This window comes from Hyperolius riggenbachi, chromosome 11 (assembly GCF_040937935.1).
Source record: "Hyperolius riggenbachi isolate aHypRig1 chromosome 11, aHypRig1.pri, whole genome shotgun sequence".
NCBI classification, from domain to species: Eukaryota; Metazoa; Chordata; class Amphibia; order Anura; family Hyperoliidae; genus Hyperolius; species Hyperolius riggenbachi.
This window is the reverse complement of record NC_090656.1, coordinates 115,338,582-115,359,508: the sequence shown is the minus strand read 5'-3', so window position 1 is coordinate 115,359,508 and position 20,927 is coordinate 115,338,582. Positions and strand designations below refer to the sequence as shown.

The 20,927-nt window shown below is 48.7% G+C and overlaps 1 protein-coding gene across 1 annotated transcript in view; it reads left to right on the top strand.

Annotated features, from left to right (window-relative positions):
• The window catches only part of LOC137537848 (mucin-2-like), an 85,863-nt gene that overhangs the window by 34,883 nt on the left and 30,053 nt on the right, over nucleotides 1–20,927 (top strand). Inside the window, exons 8-12 of the mRNA XM_068259800.1 lie at nucleotides 2,832–2,954; nucleotides 5,252–5,389; nucleotides 15,659–15,733; nucleotides 19,021–19,185; nucleotides 19,422–19,516. Of these exons, the coding sequence (XP_068115901.1) occupies nucleotides 2,832–2,954; nucleotides 5,252–5,389; nucleotides 15,659–15,733; nucleotides 19,021–19,185; nucleotides 19,422–19,516 (596 nt within the window). The remainder of the gene's footprint in view (nucleotides 1–2,831; nucleotides 2,955–5,251; nucleotides 5,390–15,658; nucleotides 15,734–19,020; nucleotides 19,186–19,421; nucleotides 19,517–20,927) is intronic.

Sequence of the window (20,927 nt, the reverse complement as noted above, 5' to 3'; positions counted from 1 at the left end):
ACCTTTGAAAGGTGGAAGTTTGTTGGGCTGGGAATAGCTCCTGCGAATACCCCATTGTGTCCTGAGGTAATTCATCGGACTGGTTATCTGGCAGTTGTGTGCGTGGTGTCGCTGCCGGTTGTGTCAGCTTTGTGCCCACTGGCTCCTTGTAACTGGCTGAGGACTCGGACCTCGTGCGTGATGTGCTGGTGCTGCTTAACCCACTGCTGGACGCTTGAGAGGTCATCCAAGTAATTATCTGGTCCTGTTCTTTTGGATTTGTGAGGGTTGTTGTCCTGGACAACATGGGCGGTATTGAGTGGGTTTTCTTGGGTGCTCCCCTGTGGCCTGTACGTGAACCGTCAGGGGAAACACCTCTTCCCTTGCCCCTCCCTCTTTCACCGGATTTCTTCCTCATTTCACTTATCCTTACAGTACACGCTGACTGGCAGCAGTACAGTGGCAGTACAGAAATGCTATACAGTACCACTATTCCCAGCAGCGACACAGAGCACAATGCTATACAGTGACGGGTGAGCGGTGTACCACTATTCCCAGCAGCGACACAGAGCACAATGCTATACAGTGACGGGTGAGCGGTGTACCACTATTCCCAGCAGCGACACAGAGCACAATGCTATACAGTGGCGAACGAGCGGTGTACCACTATTCCCAGCAGACACAGAACAGTACACAGAATGCTATATAGTGTGGCTGAACGAGCGGTGTACCACTATTCCCAGCAGACACAGAACAGTACACAGAATGCTATATAGTGTGGCTGAACGAGCGGTGTACTACTGTTCCCAGCAGACACAGAACAGTACACAGAATGCTATATAGTGTGGCTGAACGAGCGGTGTACTACTGTTCCCAGCAGACACAGAACAGTACACAGAATGCTATATAGTGTGGCTGAACGAGCGGTGTACTACTGTTCCCAGCAGACACAGAACAGTACACAGAATGCTATATAGTGTGGCTGAACGAGCGGTGTACCACTGTTCCCAGCAGACACAGAACAGTACACAGAATGCTATATAGTGTGGCTGAACGAGCGGTGTACCACTGTTCCCAGCAGACACAGAACAGTACACAGAATGCTATATAGTGTGGCTGAACGAGCGGTGTACCACTATTCCCAGCAGACACAGAACAGTACACAGAATGCTATATAGTGTGGCTGAACGAGCGGTGTACTACTGTTCCCAGCAGACACAGAACAGTACACAGAATGCTATATAGTGTGGCTGAACGAGCGGTGTACTACTGTTCCCAGCAGACACAGAACAGTACACAGAATGCTATATAGTGTGGCTGAACGAGCGGTGTACCACTATTCCCAGCAGACACAGAACAGTACACAGAATGCTATATAGTGTGGCTGAACGAGCGGTGTACTACTGTTCCCAGCAGACACAGAACAGTACACAGAATGCTATATAGTGTGGCTGAACGAGCGGTGTACTACTGTTCCCAGCAGACACAGAACAGTACACAGAATGCTATATAGTGTGGCTGAACGAGCGGTGTACTACTGTTCCCAGCAGACACAGAACAGTACACAGAATGCTATATAGTGTGGCTGAACGAGCGGTGTACTACTGTTCCCAGCAGACACAGAACAGTACACAGAATGCTATATAGTGTGGCTGAACGAGCGGTGTACCACTATTCCCAGCAGACACAGAACAGTACACAGAATGCTATATAGTGTGGCTGAACGAGCGGTGTACTACTGTTCCCAGCAGACACAGAACAGTACACAGAATGCTATATAGTGTGGCTGAACGAGCGGTGTACTACTGTTCCCAGCAGACACAGAACAGTACACAGAATGCTATATAGTGTGGCTGAACGAGCGGTGTACTACTGTTCCCAGCAGACACAGAACAGTACACAGAATGCTATATAGTGTGGCTGAACGAGCGGTGTACCACTGTTCCCAGCAGACACAGAACAGTACACAGAATGCTATATAGTGTGGCTGAACGAGCGGTGTACCACTGTTCCCAGCAGACACAGAACAGTACACAGAATGCTATATAGTGTGGCTGAACGAGCGGTGTACTACTGTTCCCAGCAGTGACACACAATGACTGGGGGGGACCCTGGCTAGCGTGGCTGGAGCGCGAACTACCCTGCCTGCCTACCCAAAGCTAAACCCACAGACAAATGGCGGAGATATGACGTGGTTCGGGTATTTATTTACCCGAACCACGTGACAGTTCGGCCAATCAGAGCGCGTTCGGGTCCGAACCACGTGACCCGTTCGGCCAATCACAGCGCTAGCCGAACGTTCGGGGAACGTTCGGCCATGCGCTCTTAGTTCGGCCATATGGCCGAACGGTTTGGCCGAGCACCGTCAGGTGTTCGGCCGAACTCGAACATCACCCGAACAGGGTGATGTTCTGCAGAACCCGAACAGTGGCGAACACTGTTCGCCCAACACTACTGAGGGCTTCTAAACAATGCAAATTTCCTGGCAGTCCTGCTGATCCACTGCCTCTAATACTCTTAGCCATGGCCCCCAAACATGGCTAAAAAATTTAGCAAGACAACTGGTATTGTTTAAAAGGAAATAAATATGGCAGCCTCTATATCGCCCTCACTTCAAGAGAGTCTGAAAGAAAATGTAAAACAAAAAACAAATACTCTAAGGAGAGGGAAGGCTCTGAGTCCTATAGAGCCTTCCCGTTCTCCTCTCGGTCCCTGCGTTCCTCTGTGTAGACTGCTCTCTTCCAGGTTGGGCTGGCTCCTGCAGTTTTCAAAAGCACTTGAGTTTCCAAAGATGGGCCACTGCATACTGCACACGCGTGAGCGCCCTCTCTCATACGCTTGCACATGCACAGTACAGAGCTGCCTGTCTTCGGAAGTCCGAGTGCTTCTGAAGACTGCAGAAGTCTCCCGCAACAGAAGATTTAAACCGAGAAGCCTGCGGGGTAACAAGGATCCAGAGCCTTTCCTCTCCTTAGGTAAGTATCTGTTTTTTTTGTTTTAAATTTCCCTTCAGATTCACTTTAAGGTGGCCTTTAATGGGAACTTAAAGTGAAAGAGATATGGAGGAAGCCACATTTATTTCCTTGTAAACAATGCACATTGCCTGGATGCCCTGCTGATTTTCTGCGTCTAATACTTTTAACCATAGTCGCTGAACAAGCATGTGCCAAAACCAATTTTTGGGTAACATCCCTGTTGTACCTGGTGAAATAAACTCTGATTCTGATTGGGATCTTTCTGACTCAAGCCTGACTGGATTAGACACATTATTGTTTCAGGTGGGTGATTCAGACATTACTGATGCCAGAAAGACCATCGGGAGTGCCAGGGGACTGGTATTGTTTAACCACTTCAGGATTCTGCGTACGCATATATACGCCCCTGAATCCTGAAGTGGATTCCATGGAAACGGCCGCTCGCATGATCCATGTCAGCTCACGGAGGGTGTCTCCGTGAACATCCTGCGAGCCGATCGGCGGCTCGCAGGGTAAATGTAAACACACGGGGAAGATCTTCCCCGGTGTTTACATGTATACGGCGCTGCTGCGCAGCAGCGCCGTAGAGGAGATCGGCGATCCCCGGCCTCTGATTGGCCATGGATCGCCGGCATCTGATAGGCTAAAGCCTATCCCATCAGGCTCACAGGGGGAGGGAGAGGGAGGGAAGGGGAAGGAGGCCAGGAAGCGCTGCGGAGGGGGGCTTTGAAGAGCCCCTCTCCGCAAGCGCAAGCAGCCGGCGGCGATCAGACCCCCCCAGCAGGACATCCCCCTAGTGGGGAAAAAAGGGGGGAAGTCTGATCGGCCTGGCTGCAACCTGATCTGTGCTGTGGGCTGGAGAGCCCACGCAGCACAGATCAGCACAAAATAGCGTGGTACAGAAGTGGTTAAAAGGAAATATGGAAGTTTCCATGTGGTTCTCACCTCAGGTTCCCTTTATACTGAAAGATTGTAATTCAAATATTCAGTTTCCAGTCACTTTACTCAATGCATCAAATCTACTAGAAATAGAACATGTAAATTGTTGTGTGTGCGCATCCATTACATCAGAAAAATCGATTTAATATTTGTGTCATGTGCGTACTTGCACATACTTGCATGTAATTTGTGCAGCTAGCTTGTCTGACATTTCCTGTTTCTTTAGCTTCTTACAGTGAAATCTTCTGGAGCTGTACTCTTGAATGGAACCTTCTCCACTACACCATTATTTGCAGGTATAAGTTCTTGTTCTGTCTGTTCTCACGTTATTAGCATTGATTCTTATTAGATAATGTGTGCCAGGGCGTTTTCTAACTGCAATTTGTTTTGCTGCCTAATGCAGCTATGCAGAGTGGCACAGAAAGCTTTTTTTATATTTACCTGTTCCGGGTGGCTGCATTGACCCGCGGGACTGCACTCCCGGCATCCTCTTCTGAGTTCTGATCACATGATATGGCATGTGATTGTAACTCAGGAGATGGTGTCATTGTTGCAGCGCCGGCCAATGATGAAAGAGGGGTGATGAAAGAGACTCTTTCATCACCCCTCTTGCAACACCGGGTGGCGCTGCAACACTGGCACCATCCCCTGGGTTAAGATCACATGCCAAATCATGTGATTGGAACTCCCGGAAGTAAATATGACAGCTCCCTGCACCGCTCTACATAATCTGCCAGGCTGAGGAAGCACAATTCTCCAGCCTGGCAGAAAAATCATCGGCCCTGCAGAGCACATATAGTTTTGCTATATGTGGCTTCTAAAGGGTTGAAGAAGAACTTTGACCAAGAATTTAACTTCAAAAAAATCAGTAGCCTATATATACCCCCTTTCGCATGAGAAATCTTTACATTTTCTTGAATAGATCATAAGGGACTTCTGTATGGCTGATATTGTGGTGAAACCCCTCCCACAGTGTGATGTCATGACCAAGGTCCTGACAATTTGCTTTCTGTGACATTCGTTGCATTGTGGTAAATAACGGCTTTGTCCAACTGCCAAGGAAGCAATAAACTGTGTCTCTCTGTGCATAGAACTCTCGCTACAAATCACCTGGCAGAACTAAAGATGTCACAACCAGTGATACATTTCAGAATGTAAATCAGAAGAAAGGTTTTATAATGGGCAAACACTGACTAAATCATCTATAAATGAATTTTGTAAACAATAAGCAATTTTATTAATAATGTTATTTTCACTACAGTCCCTCTTTAATTGTTATCCACACCAGAGTAATATTCCAAATTATGCCATCAACCATTTTGCTTTATACACTTTATATTTGTTCTTTCTCTTTTCAGAAAATGTAGCTGTATTGCAACCATCTTCCTTTTACCTGATCATCCAGAGATTTAGTGGAATTCAGATCCAGGTTCAGCTCATCCCTGTTATGCAGATTTCAGTCACTTTGGACCCTGAGTATCATGGAAATGCATGTGGTAAGAATATTTCAAAGCAGAACTACAGCCAAAAATGGTGTTATTTCCAAATACAGCTGTGATACAGTAACAAGAGCAGTTGTAACTTTAGGATTGATGATTTTTCTTTTTATTGCATTTCGCGGTGTCTTCCAAAAGCCTTGTTAGTGAGGTTTGTATAACAACAGGTAGATCACTCTTTTATGCATCGCCTCAAGCCTTGTTTTGATCACAAACTTTGTAACCAGATCTCCTCTCCCTCCCTCCCTCCCTCCCTCCCTCACACCTACAGGAAAGCCACTCTCATGTACAGCTACAAGGCAGTTACTAGGCTAAATTGCACTTAGGGCAAGGAATAGGTGCTGTAACGATCGGTGAAGCACAGAGAGGATCTGAATACAGGTGATCTGCAGTATCACTGGGAATACAGATGTATACCAGATTATAAGTGATCTGCAGTATCACCGATAATCTGATATACCAGCTAACCTATGTTCACCTGAGTAGAGTGTAGTGTATTGGTGTAACAGTAACACTTTGAGGACAAAGCCTCAGCGCAGTCAGGAGTACTGTACGGATTCCTTCCGCAGACCTGGACTGTCCAGGACGGGAGGAGTCAGGCTGACAGTAGGAAGGATTGTCTGAAAGTAACCCTCAGGAGGAAGGGTCACTAACAGAACGGGCAACCGCCTCTAACAGTAAGGTCGGTTCTCGAGGTCGGACAAGCCAGGTCGTACACACACGGACAGATAAGGTACAAGATCAGGAGGCAAAGGCAGAGTCTAAGTGCAGGCAGGGTTCGGCAACAGGGTATCAGATATATCGAGGTACAAGATCAGGAGGCGGAAGCAGGGTCTTAGGACGAGCCGGGGTTTGGCAACAAAGAATCAGAAATATCGAGGTACAAGATCAGAGTTCAGGAGGATAGTCAGGCAGGCAAAAGGTCAAAACAGATAATCACAATCAAACTAGTACTTTAGCTATCAACAGAAACTAGCTAAGTGTAGGATTACAGCTCCAGCTGGTCCCGGCACACTTGCGGATCTGACTACGGATCTGGGTGCTCCCACATATGTGATCGCAACGCCAGACACCCGAGAAATGACCAGCCAGCAGCAGTATATATACGCAAGAACTTCCCAGCACTTCCCTAAGTGCTGGACCAATGAGGAGGAGTGGGGCCAGAGTCAGCTGACCAGCCTGGTCAGCTGACTCACTTTTGCCTGTAATATAAATCCTGCCTGAGTGCGCGTGCGCGTCACTCTAAATCTAGAGGGACTACGAGTCCCAGCCACATCACTGTGCGGCAAGCCCTCACGCTAATCAGAGGCAGCTGCTCCTCCGCGCCTCCTTACAGTACCCCCCCCCCCCCCCCCCGAGGAGTGGACTCCGGACAACTCCTACCAGGCTTTTTTGGGTGCAAAGTGTGAAACTCCCTTTTTAACTCATCAGCATGCATGCGAGTCTCTGGTACCCATTGTCTCTCCTCAATGCCGTACCCTTTCCAGTGCACTAAATACTGTACCGAGTTCTGTACCATGCGTGAGTCCAATATCTTTTCCACCTCATACTCAGGTTGGTCCTCCACCAGCACAGGAGGAGGAGGAGTAGGACCCACATGAACCGCAGGTTTGAGTAGAGACACGTGAAACGACCTTACGCCCCGCATGCTGGCAGGAAGATCAATGGCATAAGTGACGTTATTGATTCTTTTAGTCACGGAAAATGGACCCACAAACCTGGGGCCCAGTTTGGCAGATGGCTGCTTCAGGGTCAAGTGACGTGTGGACACCCAGACTAAATCCCCTGGCTGAAACTTCCATTCCACGGACCGTCTCTTGTCCGCTTGACCCTTCTGACTCCGGAATGCCTTCTGCAAGTTCCCCTTAACAATTCCCCAATTGTCCCTGAGTGACTTCTGCCAATCCTCCAATGCTGGAAATGGAGAAGAGACAACTAGAAAAGGGGAGAATTTGGGTGACCTCCCTGTCACAATCTGGAATGGAGAGAAACCAGACGAGGAATTCTTCAAATTATTTTGTGCGAATTCCGCGAAGGGTAGAAATTTTACCCAGTCACTCTGTGCCTCCGCAACGTAACATCTTAGGAATTGCTCCAAAGACTGGTTAATTCGTTCAGTCTGCCCATTAGTCTGTGGGTGGTAGCCTGACGAGAAAGACAATTTCATGCCCATTTGATGGCAAAATGCCCTCCAGAAACCAGACACGAATTGGACTCCCCTATCTGATACAATGTCTTCCGGAATGCCATGCAGCCGGAAGACGTGAACGATGAACAATTCGGCCAGTTCTTGAGCCGAGGGGAGTCCTTTCAGGGGCACAAAATAGGCCATTTTGCTAAAATGGTCGACTACCACCCAAATGACCGACATGCCTTCAGACTTGGGCAATTCCCCCACAAAATCCATGGACAAGTGGGTCCATGGCTCACTCGGGGTGGGCAAAGGCTGCAACCTTCCTACAGATGCCAGCCGGGAGGGTTTACTCTGGGCACATACCGCACACTCCCTGACATATTCCTTGCAATCTGTCGCCAAAGAAGGCCACCACGCACACCTGGCAATCAGATCCTGCGTTCTCGCAGCTCCAGGATGACCAGCATTCTTATGGGCGTGAAAGAGTTGCAGAACTTGTAAACGAAATGGTAGTGGGATAAACAGGACCCCTTCAGGTTTTCCCTCAGGAACATCCTGCTGAAAGGGACCCAAAACCTCTGTCCAATTTTCCCAGGTCTCTGTGACGGCTAACACTAGTCTCTGCGGGATGATGGACTCGGGAGCGGGGGGCTGTGCTGTCTCTGGTTCAAAACATCTGGAAAGGGCATCTGCCTTGACGTTTTTGCTGCCTGGAGTGTACGTGATTATGAACCTGAACCTCGTAAAAAATAAAGATCACCGGGCCTGACGGGGACTTAGTCTCTTAGCCCCCTCGATGTATTCCAAGTTCTTGTGGTTAGTGTAAACTGTGATCGTGTGTTCTGCCCCCTCTAACCAGTGGCGCCATTCCTCAAACAACAATTTAATGGCCAGAAGTTCCCGGTTGCCTATATCGTAATTTTTTTCTGCAGGTGAAAATCTACGGGAAAAGTAAGCACACGGGTGTAATCTGCCCTGCAACCCAGATCGCTGAGACAGCACCGCCCCCACCCCAACCTCTGAGGCATCAACCTCCACAATAAAAGGAAAGGACGTATCCACATGCCTCAAAATAGGTCTAGAGCAAAATAATTTCTTCAAGTGAGAAAATGCTGCCACGGCCTCAGGGGACCAGTGGTTGGTATCTACCCCCTTTTTCGTGAGACTGGTAAGGGGGGCGACAATCGTGGAGTACCCCTTAATGAACCTCCTGTAATAGTTCGCAAAACCTAAGAATCTCTGTAGGGCCTTCAGCCCCACTGGCTGTGGCCATTCCAACACTGCTGTGACCTTGGCAGGATCCATTGACAGGCCCGAGGTGGAAATTACGTACCCGAGGAACGTGACAGTGGTCACCTCGAAAGTACACTTCTCTATTTTGGCATAGAGCATATTTTGTCTTAATTTGTTCAACACAAACTTCACATGGACCCTGTGCTCGGAGAGGTTATTGGAATAGATTAGTATGTCATCAAGATATACCAGCACGAATCTACCCAATACCTCCCGGAATACCTCGTTGATTAATTCCTGGAAGACAGCTGGCGCATTGCACAACCCGAAGGGCATCACTAAATACTCGTAATGCCCGTCGGGTGTGTTGAAGGCCGTCTTCCATTCATCGCCCCTTCTAATGCGGATCAGGTTGTATGCACCCCTCAGATCTAATTTAGAGAAGATCTTTGCGGTTGTGACCTGCGTGAATAAGTCGTCTATCAACGGTAACGGATAGCGATTTTTTACCGTGATTTTATTGAGACCCCGGTAGTCGATACAAGGTCGCAGACCTCCGTCTTTTTTCTTAACAAAAAAGAAACCGGCCCCAGCAGGCGAGCGGGAAGGCCGGATGAAGCCCTTGGCCAGGTTGTCACGAATGTATTCCTGCATAGCCATCTTCTCTGGTCCGGACAAGTTATACAGGTGACCCCTAGGGGGCATACAACCATCACGGAGATCAATGGGACAATCGAAAGGGCGATGAGGAGGTAATTGATCAGCAGCCTTGGGACAAAATACATCTGAAAATTCAGAATATTCCCCGGGAACCCCCTCCACGCGAATCTTGGTCTGACCCAATGTCACTTTCCCTAGACACTGCTGGGAACAAAAGTCCGACCACCGGGTTAATTGTCCTGTAGCCCAATTAATCTGTGGCGAATGAAGCTGCAGCCAGGGCATACCTAGGACAATAGTGGAGGTAGACATGTGCAAGACAAAAAACCTTAAACCCTCCTTGTGCAGGACCCCAATAATGACCTCCACTTCTGGTGTCTGAGACAGTGGTCGGTCTCCTTGTAGTGGGGAGTCGTCCACAGCAGTCACCTGGATAGGGGGTTTTACTGGGGTGAGTGGTATGCCCAATTTTTCTGCAAACTCTAAGCTCATAAAGTTAGCCGCGGAGCCTGAGTCAACAAAGACCTCTGTGGCTTCAAATTTGTCCCCCCACATAATCGTGCAAGGAAGGAGCAAACGTTTTTCTTTTAGGGGTGTGAGTTGGGCGCCCAGGGTGTCACCCCTTACAACTCCTAGGCGGTAGCGTTTCTCGGCTTATTCTTATCCGGCTTAATGGGGCAATCTCGTACCCTATGCCCCCCTTCACCACAGTACAAACATAACTGTTCCGTCATTCTCCGTCTTCTCTCCACTTGGGTCAGCTTAGACCGACCGATCTGCATCGGTTCAGGTGGAGGCATGACTGGAGCTGATGAGACCGAAGGAGACGGAGATACCAGGGATGCTGCGGGAGGTGCTGTGTAGGATGTCACTCTGACCCGATGACTGCCCCTAGTCTGTCTTTGATGACGTAGCCTACGGTCAATACGAATGGCCGATGAAATGGCCTCATCAACTGTTTTAGGCTCGGGTTGGCTCAACATTAGGTCAGACACCTCATCCGACAGCCCAGACAGAAAATAATCCAACAAAGCATATGTATCAAACCTGGCCGTAACTGACCACCGACGGAATTCCGCCGCGTAGTCTTCGACCGAGCCTCTGCCTTGCCGCAAAAGTTTGAGCTTCTGCTCAGAGGTCGCAGCAAGGTCTGGGTCATCGTATATCACTGCCATGGCTTTAAAGAACTCCTCTACCGAGGTCAGAGCTGTATCTGTGGGAGGCAGGTTGTATGCCCAGGACTGGGAGTCACCAGTTAACAAAGTTTTAATAAAAATGACCCGTTGGGTCTCAGTTCCCGAGGATCGGGGTCTCAACTTGAAATAGGATAACACTCTACTCTTAAAATTCCGGAAGTCAGACTTGTGGCCGGAAAATTTATCAGGTACGGGCATACGTATGTCATCACTAGGAGGGGATCGCACCGAATCAACTGACGTCTGAAGGGTTCGCACAGAGCCTGTTAGGGCATCAATTAAGGCTTTGTGCTGGCCCAGTGCTTGATGGATGTTATCCACCGAAGTGGCAAGCACATTCAGAGGGTCAGCGCGTGCGTCTATCTGTTTTTTGGTCTGGCGTTCTGTAACGATCGGTGAAGCACAGAGAGGATCTGATTACAGGTGATCTGCAGTATCACTGGGAATACAGATGTATACCAGATTATAAGTGATCTGCAGTATCACCGATAATCCGATATACCAGCTAACCTATGTTCACCTGAGTAGAGTGTAGTGTATTGGTGTAACAGTAACACTTTGAGGACAAAGCCTCAGCGCAGTCAGGAGTACTGTACGGATTCCTTCCGCAGACCTGGACTGTCCAGGACGGGAGGAGTCAGGCTGACAGTAGGAAGGATTGTCTGAAAGTAACCCTCAGGAGGAAGGGTCACTAACAGAACGGGCAACCGCCTCTAACAGTAAGGTCGGTTCTCGAGGTCGGACAAGCCAGGTCGTACACACACGGACAGATAAGGTACAAGATCAGGAGGCAAAGGCAGAGTCTAAGCGCAGGCAGTGTTCGGCAACAGGGTATCAGATATATCGAGGTACAAGATCAGGAGGCGGAAGCAGGGTTTTAGGACGAGACGGGGTTCGGCAACAGAGAATCAGAAATATCGAGGTACAAGATCAGAGTTCAGGAGGATAGTCAGGCAGGCAAAAGGTCAAAACAGATAATCACAATCAAACTAGTACTTTAGCTATCAACAGAAACTAGCTAAGTGTAGGATTACAGCTCCAGCTGGTCCCGGCACACTTGCGGATCTGACTACGGATCTGGGTGCTCCCACATATGTGATCGCAACGCCAGACACCCGAGAAATGACCAGCCAGCAGCAGTATATATACGAAAGAACTTCCCAGCACCTCCCTAAGTGCTGGACCAATGAGGAGTGGGGCCAGAGTCAGCTGACCAGCCTGGTCAGCTGACTCACTTCTGAGACGAATATTACGAAAGTCGTGCACGTAAGCGCCATCGACTTTCGCATGGTCGTGCACAGTTCCTGTCAGTCTTGGGTAAATGCACAATAGATGTCAATTTCCCTCTCTCTTACTGAGAACAGTAACCTTCCCCCCACATCCTGTTCAGGTCAGGAAGGAATTTAGCAAGTAGCTAACCCCCCTGGGAAGCAGCCATTTGGTCGCTCAGCTCATCTCTCCACCAAACCAGCTCAAACTGGTTGAGACTCACATTTCCCTCCAAGCTCATAGCTTCACACAATGGGAACATTTACTTTATTAATAATTCAAGATGGGTTTGGCACAGAAAGACAACAAACACATTTCCTGATACCCAGAAATCAGTTCTATCACTCACATGATTTATAATTTTCTGGCTATCAGGGATCAATAGAGAGACCACTTTATCCGGCCTGCGTAGAGCAAATTCGACAGACTAGGCGTGTATAGTCTCATTTAATACAGAGTCGCATGCTGCTTATGAATATGGTCTCGAATTTGCGATCCACCCATCTGGGGCGGAATTACACAAATTATTAATAATTGGTACATTCCTTGCTCCAAGTCTGTGGGTGGCACCCTGACTGCCAGAAGGTAACCCTGCCTCAAACACACCTACTTTCCAGGTAGTGACCGCCCCAAAACTCTGGTCAGTAAAAAGCGTTTGCAAGGAACTCCACCCAGTTCTTCAATTTCCATCGAGCAGGGAAGTCTAGACATGTGCTCACGGAGAACCGGGCGCATGTCGTGTACAAAGGACTTTTAACCTGAATGCCTGCTTTAAACTGGACTATTTTCTTCATGCTTCAAATGGACTGCTCAGCTAACTAAGTAAGAACTTTCTGATTTTATCCCTTTTATTTTTAAGCTCTGTGTTTTATATGTTAATAGGTGTATATAACTGTATGTAATGCATTTGTGTTATTAAACGTTTAAAAATCGTTTAGCGGTTATGACCTGTTGCTGAACATACACAATCGTACCTATTCTCCTGAACTCGCTACCCTGTGTTTAATAGAAGTATACATTTATAACCCGTATGCGAGAACCCGGCCCAGACATAACGATCTGACCCAGATTCTTGCATACTGCTAAGGGTTAATATAGCGTTCTCCAAGTCCTAGTATAATTACAGTAGCGGGCTGTGTAACTCGCTTGGTGGCAGATCTTTGAATTGTATATGTGTGTGGAGTGATTCGGTTGGTATCAGAACGCTCCCTTCGCGAGTCAGTTCATCAAATTGCGAACGTGGGTTACCCTTCGTGATGAACAAATGACCGTGTGAGAGGATTTCTGACGCTGATCGATTTACCCCATCCGCAGACCGGCCTAGCGGTCTGTGACATTTGTTTGGCAGCTTATTGGGATTTGTGTATGTTCAGAACATCAACGGCAACGTTATTTGATTAACCTGCTGGAACAGATCAAAAATCTGTGGTCGATAACCGGTGCATTACCATTTATATAGACTAAACGTGTAGCACAGAGTTCCCCCCCAATCTCTTTTGCTATCCTATCTTTTATTTGGCAAAAATGGCTGCAGCAAGATACAAGAAAATGTCAGTGGCAGACCTAGTAAACTTGTGTGAGGAAAAAGGCATTATGACATATAGAAAAAAGAAATCGCAATTGATCGAGGACTTGTTGCGACTGAATACCCAGCCGGAGCAGATGCTGGGAGAGCACACTCCTGGTTCAGACGGTGCTGTAACTGGGGCAGAGGAAAGTGAGCGGTTGGAGCAAAGCAACCCACTTCCAGACCCAGAGGAAAACGGTACCGCGTCTGAACCGGTCGCTGTAACTGCTGAGGAGCATGGTGGCCGGCAGGAGCCCGCCCATGCCAACCGTTCCTGTGTTCCTGAGGCTGGAATGCAGCATGCTTTACAAAGACTGGCGGATACAAATCCTGAGCTGTACATGCAGATTGTCAGAGAAAATGCTGACCGTGCAGAACGCCAGGCTGAACGGGAATCCTCAGAACGCCGGGAGCAGGCGGAACGGGAAGCAGACCGTGCAGAGCGCCGGTGGCTTGCCGAGAAAGAGGCGGCAGAGAGAGAATCCGCCCGCCGACACGACCTTGAAATGGCCAAACTGCGAGGGCAAGGCCAAAATCCCTCGCAAAATGCTCCGGAACCCCGGCCCACAGCAGGCCCGTTTGGGACTCCAAAGTTTAAATTCCCAGAAATGGAGAAGGGAACCGACCCGGACACTTATTTACACTCCTTTGAAAAGACTTGTCGTCAGCATCATCTGCCCCAGGAGCAGTGGGCGAGATATCTGACACCCAACTTGCGGGACAAAGCGCTTGAGGCGTTTGTGGACTTACCCGCTGAGAAAGACAATGACTATGAGGCGATAAAAGCTGCAATTATCGCCAAATACCAGTTGACCCCAGAGGTCTATCGCAAAAAGTTTCGCTCCCTGCAGAAAGGCCACACCGACTCTTACACCGACCTGGAAAGTCGCCTGCTGACTGTGTTCAGGCAGTGGTCACGGGGCCTCAAAAAAGACTCTCACCAAGGTCTGGAGGACCTCATCGTGCAGGAGCAGTTGCTGAACTGCTGCCCTCCAGATGTCCGGCAGTTTGTCTTGGAGCGGAAGCCGGACTCCGCCAAAACTGCAGCAGAACTTGCAGACACTTTTGTGGCCACCCGTGTTCCGGACAGCCGCAGACCTCCAGCCCAGAGCTGGAAAGGGGGGAGACCTATGCAACCCAGCTCTCCTCCCCCTGCTAACCGTGGGAATCGGGTCCCACAGCCACAGAGGCCGGATGCTGCCCCTGCTACTCATCCGCCTGATGCCACATATGTTCCGAAGTGTTACCACTGTGGACAGCGAGGACACCTCAAGTCTGCCTGCCCCGAGGTGAGGACGCCGTCTCCAGAGCCTAGCGCAGAAGTGGCTAGCGCATCCTCTACTGCACACGCCTACCTCGTCATGGGAGCAGCAAATCCTCGACTTTCCGGAAATCATCAAGTCGTGGAAGTTAACGACCAGATCGCTGTTGGTTTCCGCGACACAGGCGCAGAGCTTACCTTGGTTCGCTCTCATCTTGTAGCCAGGGAGAATTTCCTGCCTAATGAGCGTGTCACACTTTTGGGAGTTGGTGGCACACACGCACGCATCGCCAAAGCTCGTGTTGTTCTCGATTGGGGAAGGGGCCGCCAGTCAAAAGTTGTGGGGGTGACAGATGACATCCCAGTGCCTGTGCTGTTGGGCACCGATCTTGGCACCCTACGATCCTTTTATGAACCTGTGATCAACACCCCGGATTGCCAGTCTGGACCCACTCAGGTACTGTACAAGCTTGGGGTGGGACAGAGGGAGGCAGCCAGGGTAATGGTACCTAGCCCTCCTAGGGAAGGAGGCAAGGAAGCGGTACCTGTTTCTAAGGGACCGCTGTCTAATCACGGTTTGTCTGATTCTAAACCTGTCACTGTTGTTCCAGATACCTGTGTACATGATGTGAAAAATGAACGTAACTGTGATGTTAATGTTGTACCAGATGTTGCTAATAGATTTCATGCTGAATCTCCTATTACTAAAAATGATGTATGTTTAAATGTGACAGTCTCTAATCTAAGAGGTAACAGTCTTGTGTTGCCTGGGTCATATCCGTGCTTGGCAGTGGAAGCAGGCCAGGTGTCAGAGCAGGCAGCTGGGGGCCTAGACCTCCCCTCCTGCTATGACAGCCAGAGTGCTCCACCATTGCCTGCTGTTAACAAACAGCTGGTGGAGACAGGCCACACCTTCCCTGTCTCACCCTTGCATGTTTTCCCCTTGCAGAAGCAACCCAGTGCAAAACTGCCCAGAGGTCCACCCTCTATCCTTCCTGGAGAAGGGGCAAGCCTCGCCACCCCGGTAAATGCTGATTCGTTTTTTAAAATGTGCTCTAATGTCCACCTAGGTTCTGCTGACCAAAATGTTGTGCCAAGGTGTAGTCAGTTAGAGCAGGGGTATGCCACGCGGCTTCCAGATTCGCAGGCTGACACCCGAGAGTCAGGAAGTGACCCGGATGTCAGCCAACGACTCGCTCCCTTACAGGAAGCGCTATGCAAACCCAGCCAGGCCTTTAGAGGTCAGCCTGTTGGTGTGCATCGCACCGTCCGCAAAGCGGACCCTGGGACACACCGGACCATGAGGCCTTATGCTTCTGGTGAGTTGTCTAACGGGCAGTCAGATAAGAAGTCGAGAACCCGTTCAGTAGCTAAGCGCCGCGTAGAGCGGGTCATGCAGACCCACTCTGTGCGTCCGTCTGGTAGGGGAGAGATGTGACGAATATTACGAAAGTCGTGCGCGTAAGCTGGTCAGTAAAAAGCGTTTGCAAGGAACTCCACCCAGTTCTTCAATTTCCATCGAGCAGGGAAGTCTAGACATGTGCTCACGGAGAACCGGGCGCATGTCGTGTACAAAGGACTTTTAACCTGAATGCCTGCTTTAAACTGGACTATTTTCTTCATGCTTCAAATGGACTGCTCAGCTAACTAAGTAAGAACTTTCTGATTTTATCCCTTTTATTTTTAAGCTCTGTGTTTTATATGTTAATAGGTGTATATAACTGTATGTAATGCATTTGTGTTATTAAACGTTTAAAAATCGTTTAGCGGTTATGACCTGTTGCTGAACATACACAATCGTACCTATTCTCCTGAACTCGCTACCCTGTGTTTAATAGAAGTATACATTTATAACCCGTATGCGAGAACCCGGCCCAGACATAACGATCTGACCCAGATTCTTGCATACTGCTAAGGGTTAATATAGCGTTCTCCAAGTCCTAGTATAATTACAGTAGCGGGCTGTGTAACTCGCTTGGTGGCAGATCTTTGAATTGTATATGTGTGTGGAGTGATTCGGTTGGTATCAGAACGCTCCCTTCGCGAGTCAGTTCATCAAATTGCGAACGTGGGTTACCCTTCGTGATGAACAAATGACCGTGTGAGAGGATTTCTGACGCTGATCGATTTACCCCATCCGCAGACCGGCCTAGCAGTCTGTGACAACTTCTGCCTGTAATATAAATCCTGCCTGAGTGCGCGCGCGCGTCACTCTAAATCTAGAGGGACTACGAGTCCCAGCCACATCACTGTGCGGCAAGCCCTCTGGTGCCCCATGCGCGGGGTTGGCCGCACTGCTAGCCGTACGGGCGGCGGCCTCCCCGCGCTGGGATCCAGTGAAGATAGGGTCACGTGTACTAACCGCCGCGTCAGACGCGGCGGTTTCTCCGCATTCCGTCATGCCTTCAGTGGGAGCAGCCGCCTCACGCTGATCAGAGGCGGCTGCTCCTCCGCGCCTCCTTACAGGTGCCCTCAGTATAGGTTAGTCAGATCTAGTTGCCCCCAGTATAGGTAGCCAGCTACAGCTCCCCAGTATAGGTAGCCAGGCATAGGTCCCCCCAGTATAGGAAGCAAGTATAGTTGCCACCAGTATAGGTTAGCCAGGTAGGGGCCTCCAGTATAGGTATACAGTATAGTTGCCCCAGTATAGGTTAGATAGGTAGGTGCCCCCAGTATAGATGAGGTAGGTAGGTGCCCCCAGTATAGGTTAGCTAGGTAGGTGCCTCCAGTATAAGTTAGATAGGTAGGTGCCCCCAGTATAGGTTAGATAGGTAGGTGCCTCCAGTATAGGTTAGACAGGTAGGTGTCTCCAGTATACAGTGGCGGGGGGAGAGCGGGCATAGCTTAACAACTCACCTTCAACTCTATCTTCTTCCTGTCCCAGGCGTCCGTCACATTGGTAAGCACCCCCTGCTGTGATGACACGTCATCATAGGGGGCGCTGTTACCAAGGCGATGGACGCCTGGGACAGGAAGAAGATAGAGGCTGCGTGCGTGGATCGCGGAAGGTGAGTTTTTAAGCTATGCCCACTCTCCCCCGCCGCTGCGCCCCCCTCCCTACTGCTTTGCCCGGCCCTCCAGCCGGTCGCACTATTTGCACGTCCATTGAAACAGGCCTGTGCAGCTCACCTCTGTAGCCTTTTAGATAACACAAAATTGTCTCTCTGCTGGAAAAATACTCATTTCTGTGATGTGTTATAACTGCTGAAAGATAAATTACATTGCAGTTTAAAGCCTCGTACACACACTAAACTAAAGTAGTTTTAAAGTCTGACAAACAGACAGCTTTCACCGTGTTGGATGACAATTGTGTGCAAAACTGTTGCCAAATGACACAATGAGTATTCAACATCGGGCATTTTGCTTGATCCATCTGGCGCATCAACTCAGATGACTGTTGCGCAGATATTGTTCAGCCGGCCACGTGCACATTGTTGTTTGAATTACACTTTTGTACTGAATGCGGACATGTCCTGCATAATGTTTCTGCCTGTGAGCATGGTACTTCAATGATTTGGACAATTGCAATATCTGAATGCGGACATGTTGTGCATAATGTCATTTTCAGTTGCGCATAGTATTTAAACGAGTTGGACATTTGCAATATTAGTATGCGGCAACAAGAATTCTTTTCAACGATGCAGCTAGTAACGTCGTTTCTGTGACATTGGTCATCTGTTTTCTGCGACTTTTGTTGGGCGTGTGTATGGACCATTAGGAATGATATCTGCAGTCATTTTAATTTGGAGATATTGTGGTCACGCAACAGAATGTGGGTGTGGTCATGGGTGGGGCAAACTATACATGACCTTAGCAGTAGTGTAAAAGGTCTGCCGGGGAAGTCTGAACTCTGCCATAGTGTTTCCCCCCAAAATACATGTAATCTGACAGCATTTCACCAAAAATCCATGCAATATGGCAGAGGTTCCTCCAAAATACAGATAATATGGCAGTCGTTCCCCCACAATAGACGTAATCTGGCAGCAGCGGTTTCCCCAAATACACATAATTTGGCAGCGGTTCCCCAAAATATGCGTAATCTGGCAGCGGAACACCCAAAATACATTTAATCTGGCAGCTTCTGCTTCTCCTCTCCCCTTATGGTAGAACAGGCTGCCTAGCTGAGAGCAGAAAATATGCATGATGATAATAATAAACTGTCTACCAAAAGTATCATGAATAGTCATCTAATAAGACTCTAATATGAATATATACTTGTATGTTAAAGCTTGACTTGATAGCTCGTTGGAAGAACACACAGTATGTTTTTATGTATGTGCTTACACTGAGTTGTGTTGTTTGTGGCTGCAGGCCTGTGTGGGGACTTCAACAACATACAAACAGATGACTTCAGATCTTTGAGTGGGGCACTGGAGGGCACAGCGGCTGCCTTTGCCAACACCTGGAAGAGTCAGTCAGACTGTAATGATGTGAAGGACAGCTACGAAAATCCATGCTCACTCAGTGTGGACAATGGTTTGTATAAAATAATGGCAACTATTGCATCGCACTGCTCTGTATTTAAAGCTATTATCCAGACCATTCTCTGTTTAGGGATACACAAGCAGGATTTGGAGCATATTGTAATGCATAAAAATGTACTCCCTATCCGTGGAGCAATAAAGAACACCTGCAATAAATTCCATTGTATAGCTGTATACAGAATTGTGTAATAATGTATTGCATCTAACTATCTATTTACTGATCTGCAGAGCAATTTGCCCAGCAATGGTGCTCACAACTGTCAGACAGCACTGGACCCTTTGCCTTATGCCATGCGGCTGTGAATCCAGAGGACTATGAGAAGGTGGGTGATGGATGTCTATTGTAGAAAACGGATGATTATCCACGACCACTTGCAGGGTTAAGCAAGCCATACACTTATAGATTGCAACCTGATGGCAAAACAATTATTCCCTCTTCGGTTGGAATCTGATAAGAGGTATCAAAGCAAATCTGAAGCGAAAATAAACTTATGAGATTATGAATTGTATGTGTAGTACAGACAACAAGTAGAACATTAGTAGCAAAGAAAAAAAGTGTCAATATTTCCAGTACAGGAAGAGTTAAACACTTGAGTTGTTTTCTATGCAGAAGAGCTTCTCTAAGCTATTCAATCAACTAGGTCAACTCAGTCCTGTTTTTTGAATGGTACACTAGGCTTAATTTATACTTACCCAGGGCTTCCTCCAGCCCCATGAGCAGTGCTGAGTCCCTCACCCCTCCATCCTGGCACCCGCCAGTCGAGGTCTTCTGCACATGCGCCCCTCCAGGGGATGGGAGCGCAACGAGGGGTCCGCCCATGCGCAGAAGGTCACGACTGCCCAGATTACATAGTCATAGCGGCTTAATGTAAGTATAAATGAAGCCTAGTGAACCACCTCTGGTTCACTTTAAAGTGGATCCGAGACAAACTTTTACTCATTGCATAATTGTGTTCCTTTCCTATTGTTTATAGGGCATTCCTCAAGCCAAATACTTTTTTGCTTTTGTTTTAATGCTCTAATTCCCTATAAACTAAATAAACCACTCCTACAGGTTTTCAGAGAGCCTTGGCAGTAACACGGGCTCATGGGAGCTCAGTCTGGGCAGGAGGAGGGGGAGGTATTACTAGCCAGAGATTTCAGAGGCAGAGGGGAGGACGAAGTAGGAGGGGGGATTCGTTTTCTTTGCTCAAGATGCAGATAAGCCTGCCTCTGTGTAATGTTTACAAACAACATGTCTGCTGTCATTGTATCACAGGAAGAAATATTCTTAAGGGGCCCATACACCTAACAATTTTCTCGCCGATATACGGCCGGTTCGATCACAGTGATCGAATCGGCTGTGAAATCGCCGCGCACACCGCTGACAGAACGATCGATTTCCGTCCGAAATCTATCGTTCCCGTCGATTCCCCTTGATCCGTCTGTGCGGAAGATTTTTCTCGATCGCCGGCGGGTCGGGAGTGCGTCGATAGCGGCGTTCGAATGCCCGACGACCGACACAATACAGCGGGTATACATTACCTGTTCCGGCCGGCGCGAGTCCCCTGGTCCCGGCTGTCTTCTTTGCGCGCTGGCTTCCAGACCGGCTGCAGTTACACAGAACTTCCTGTCCCGGCAGGAAGTTTAAACAGTAGAGCGCCGGAACAGGTAATGTATGCGGGGGGGGGGGGGGGGGTGCGGCAGCTCCACAGATTGTGATCGGTTTCAGGCTAGCCTGAAATCGATTCACAA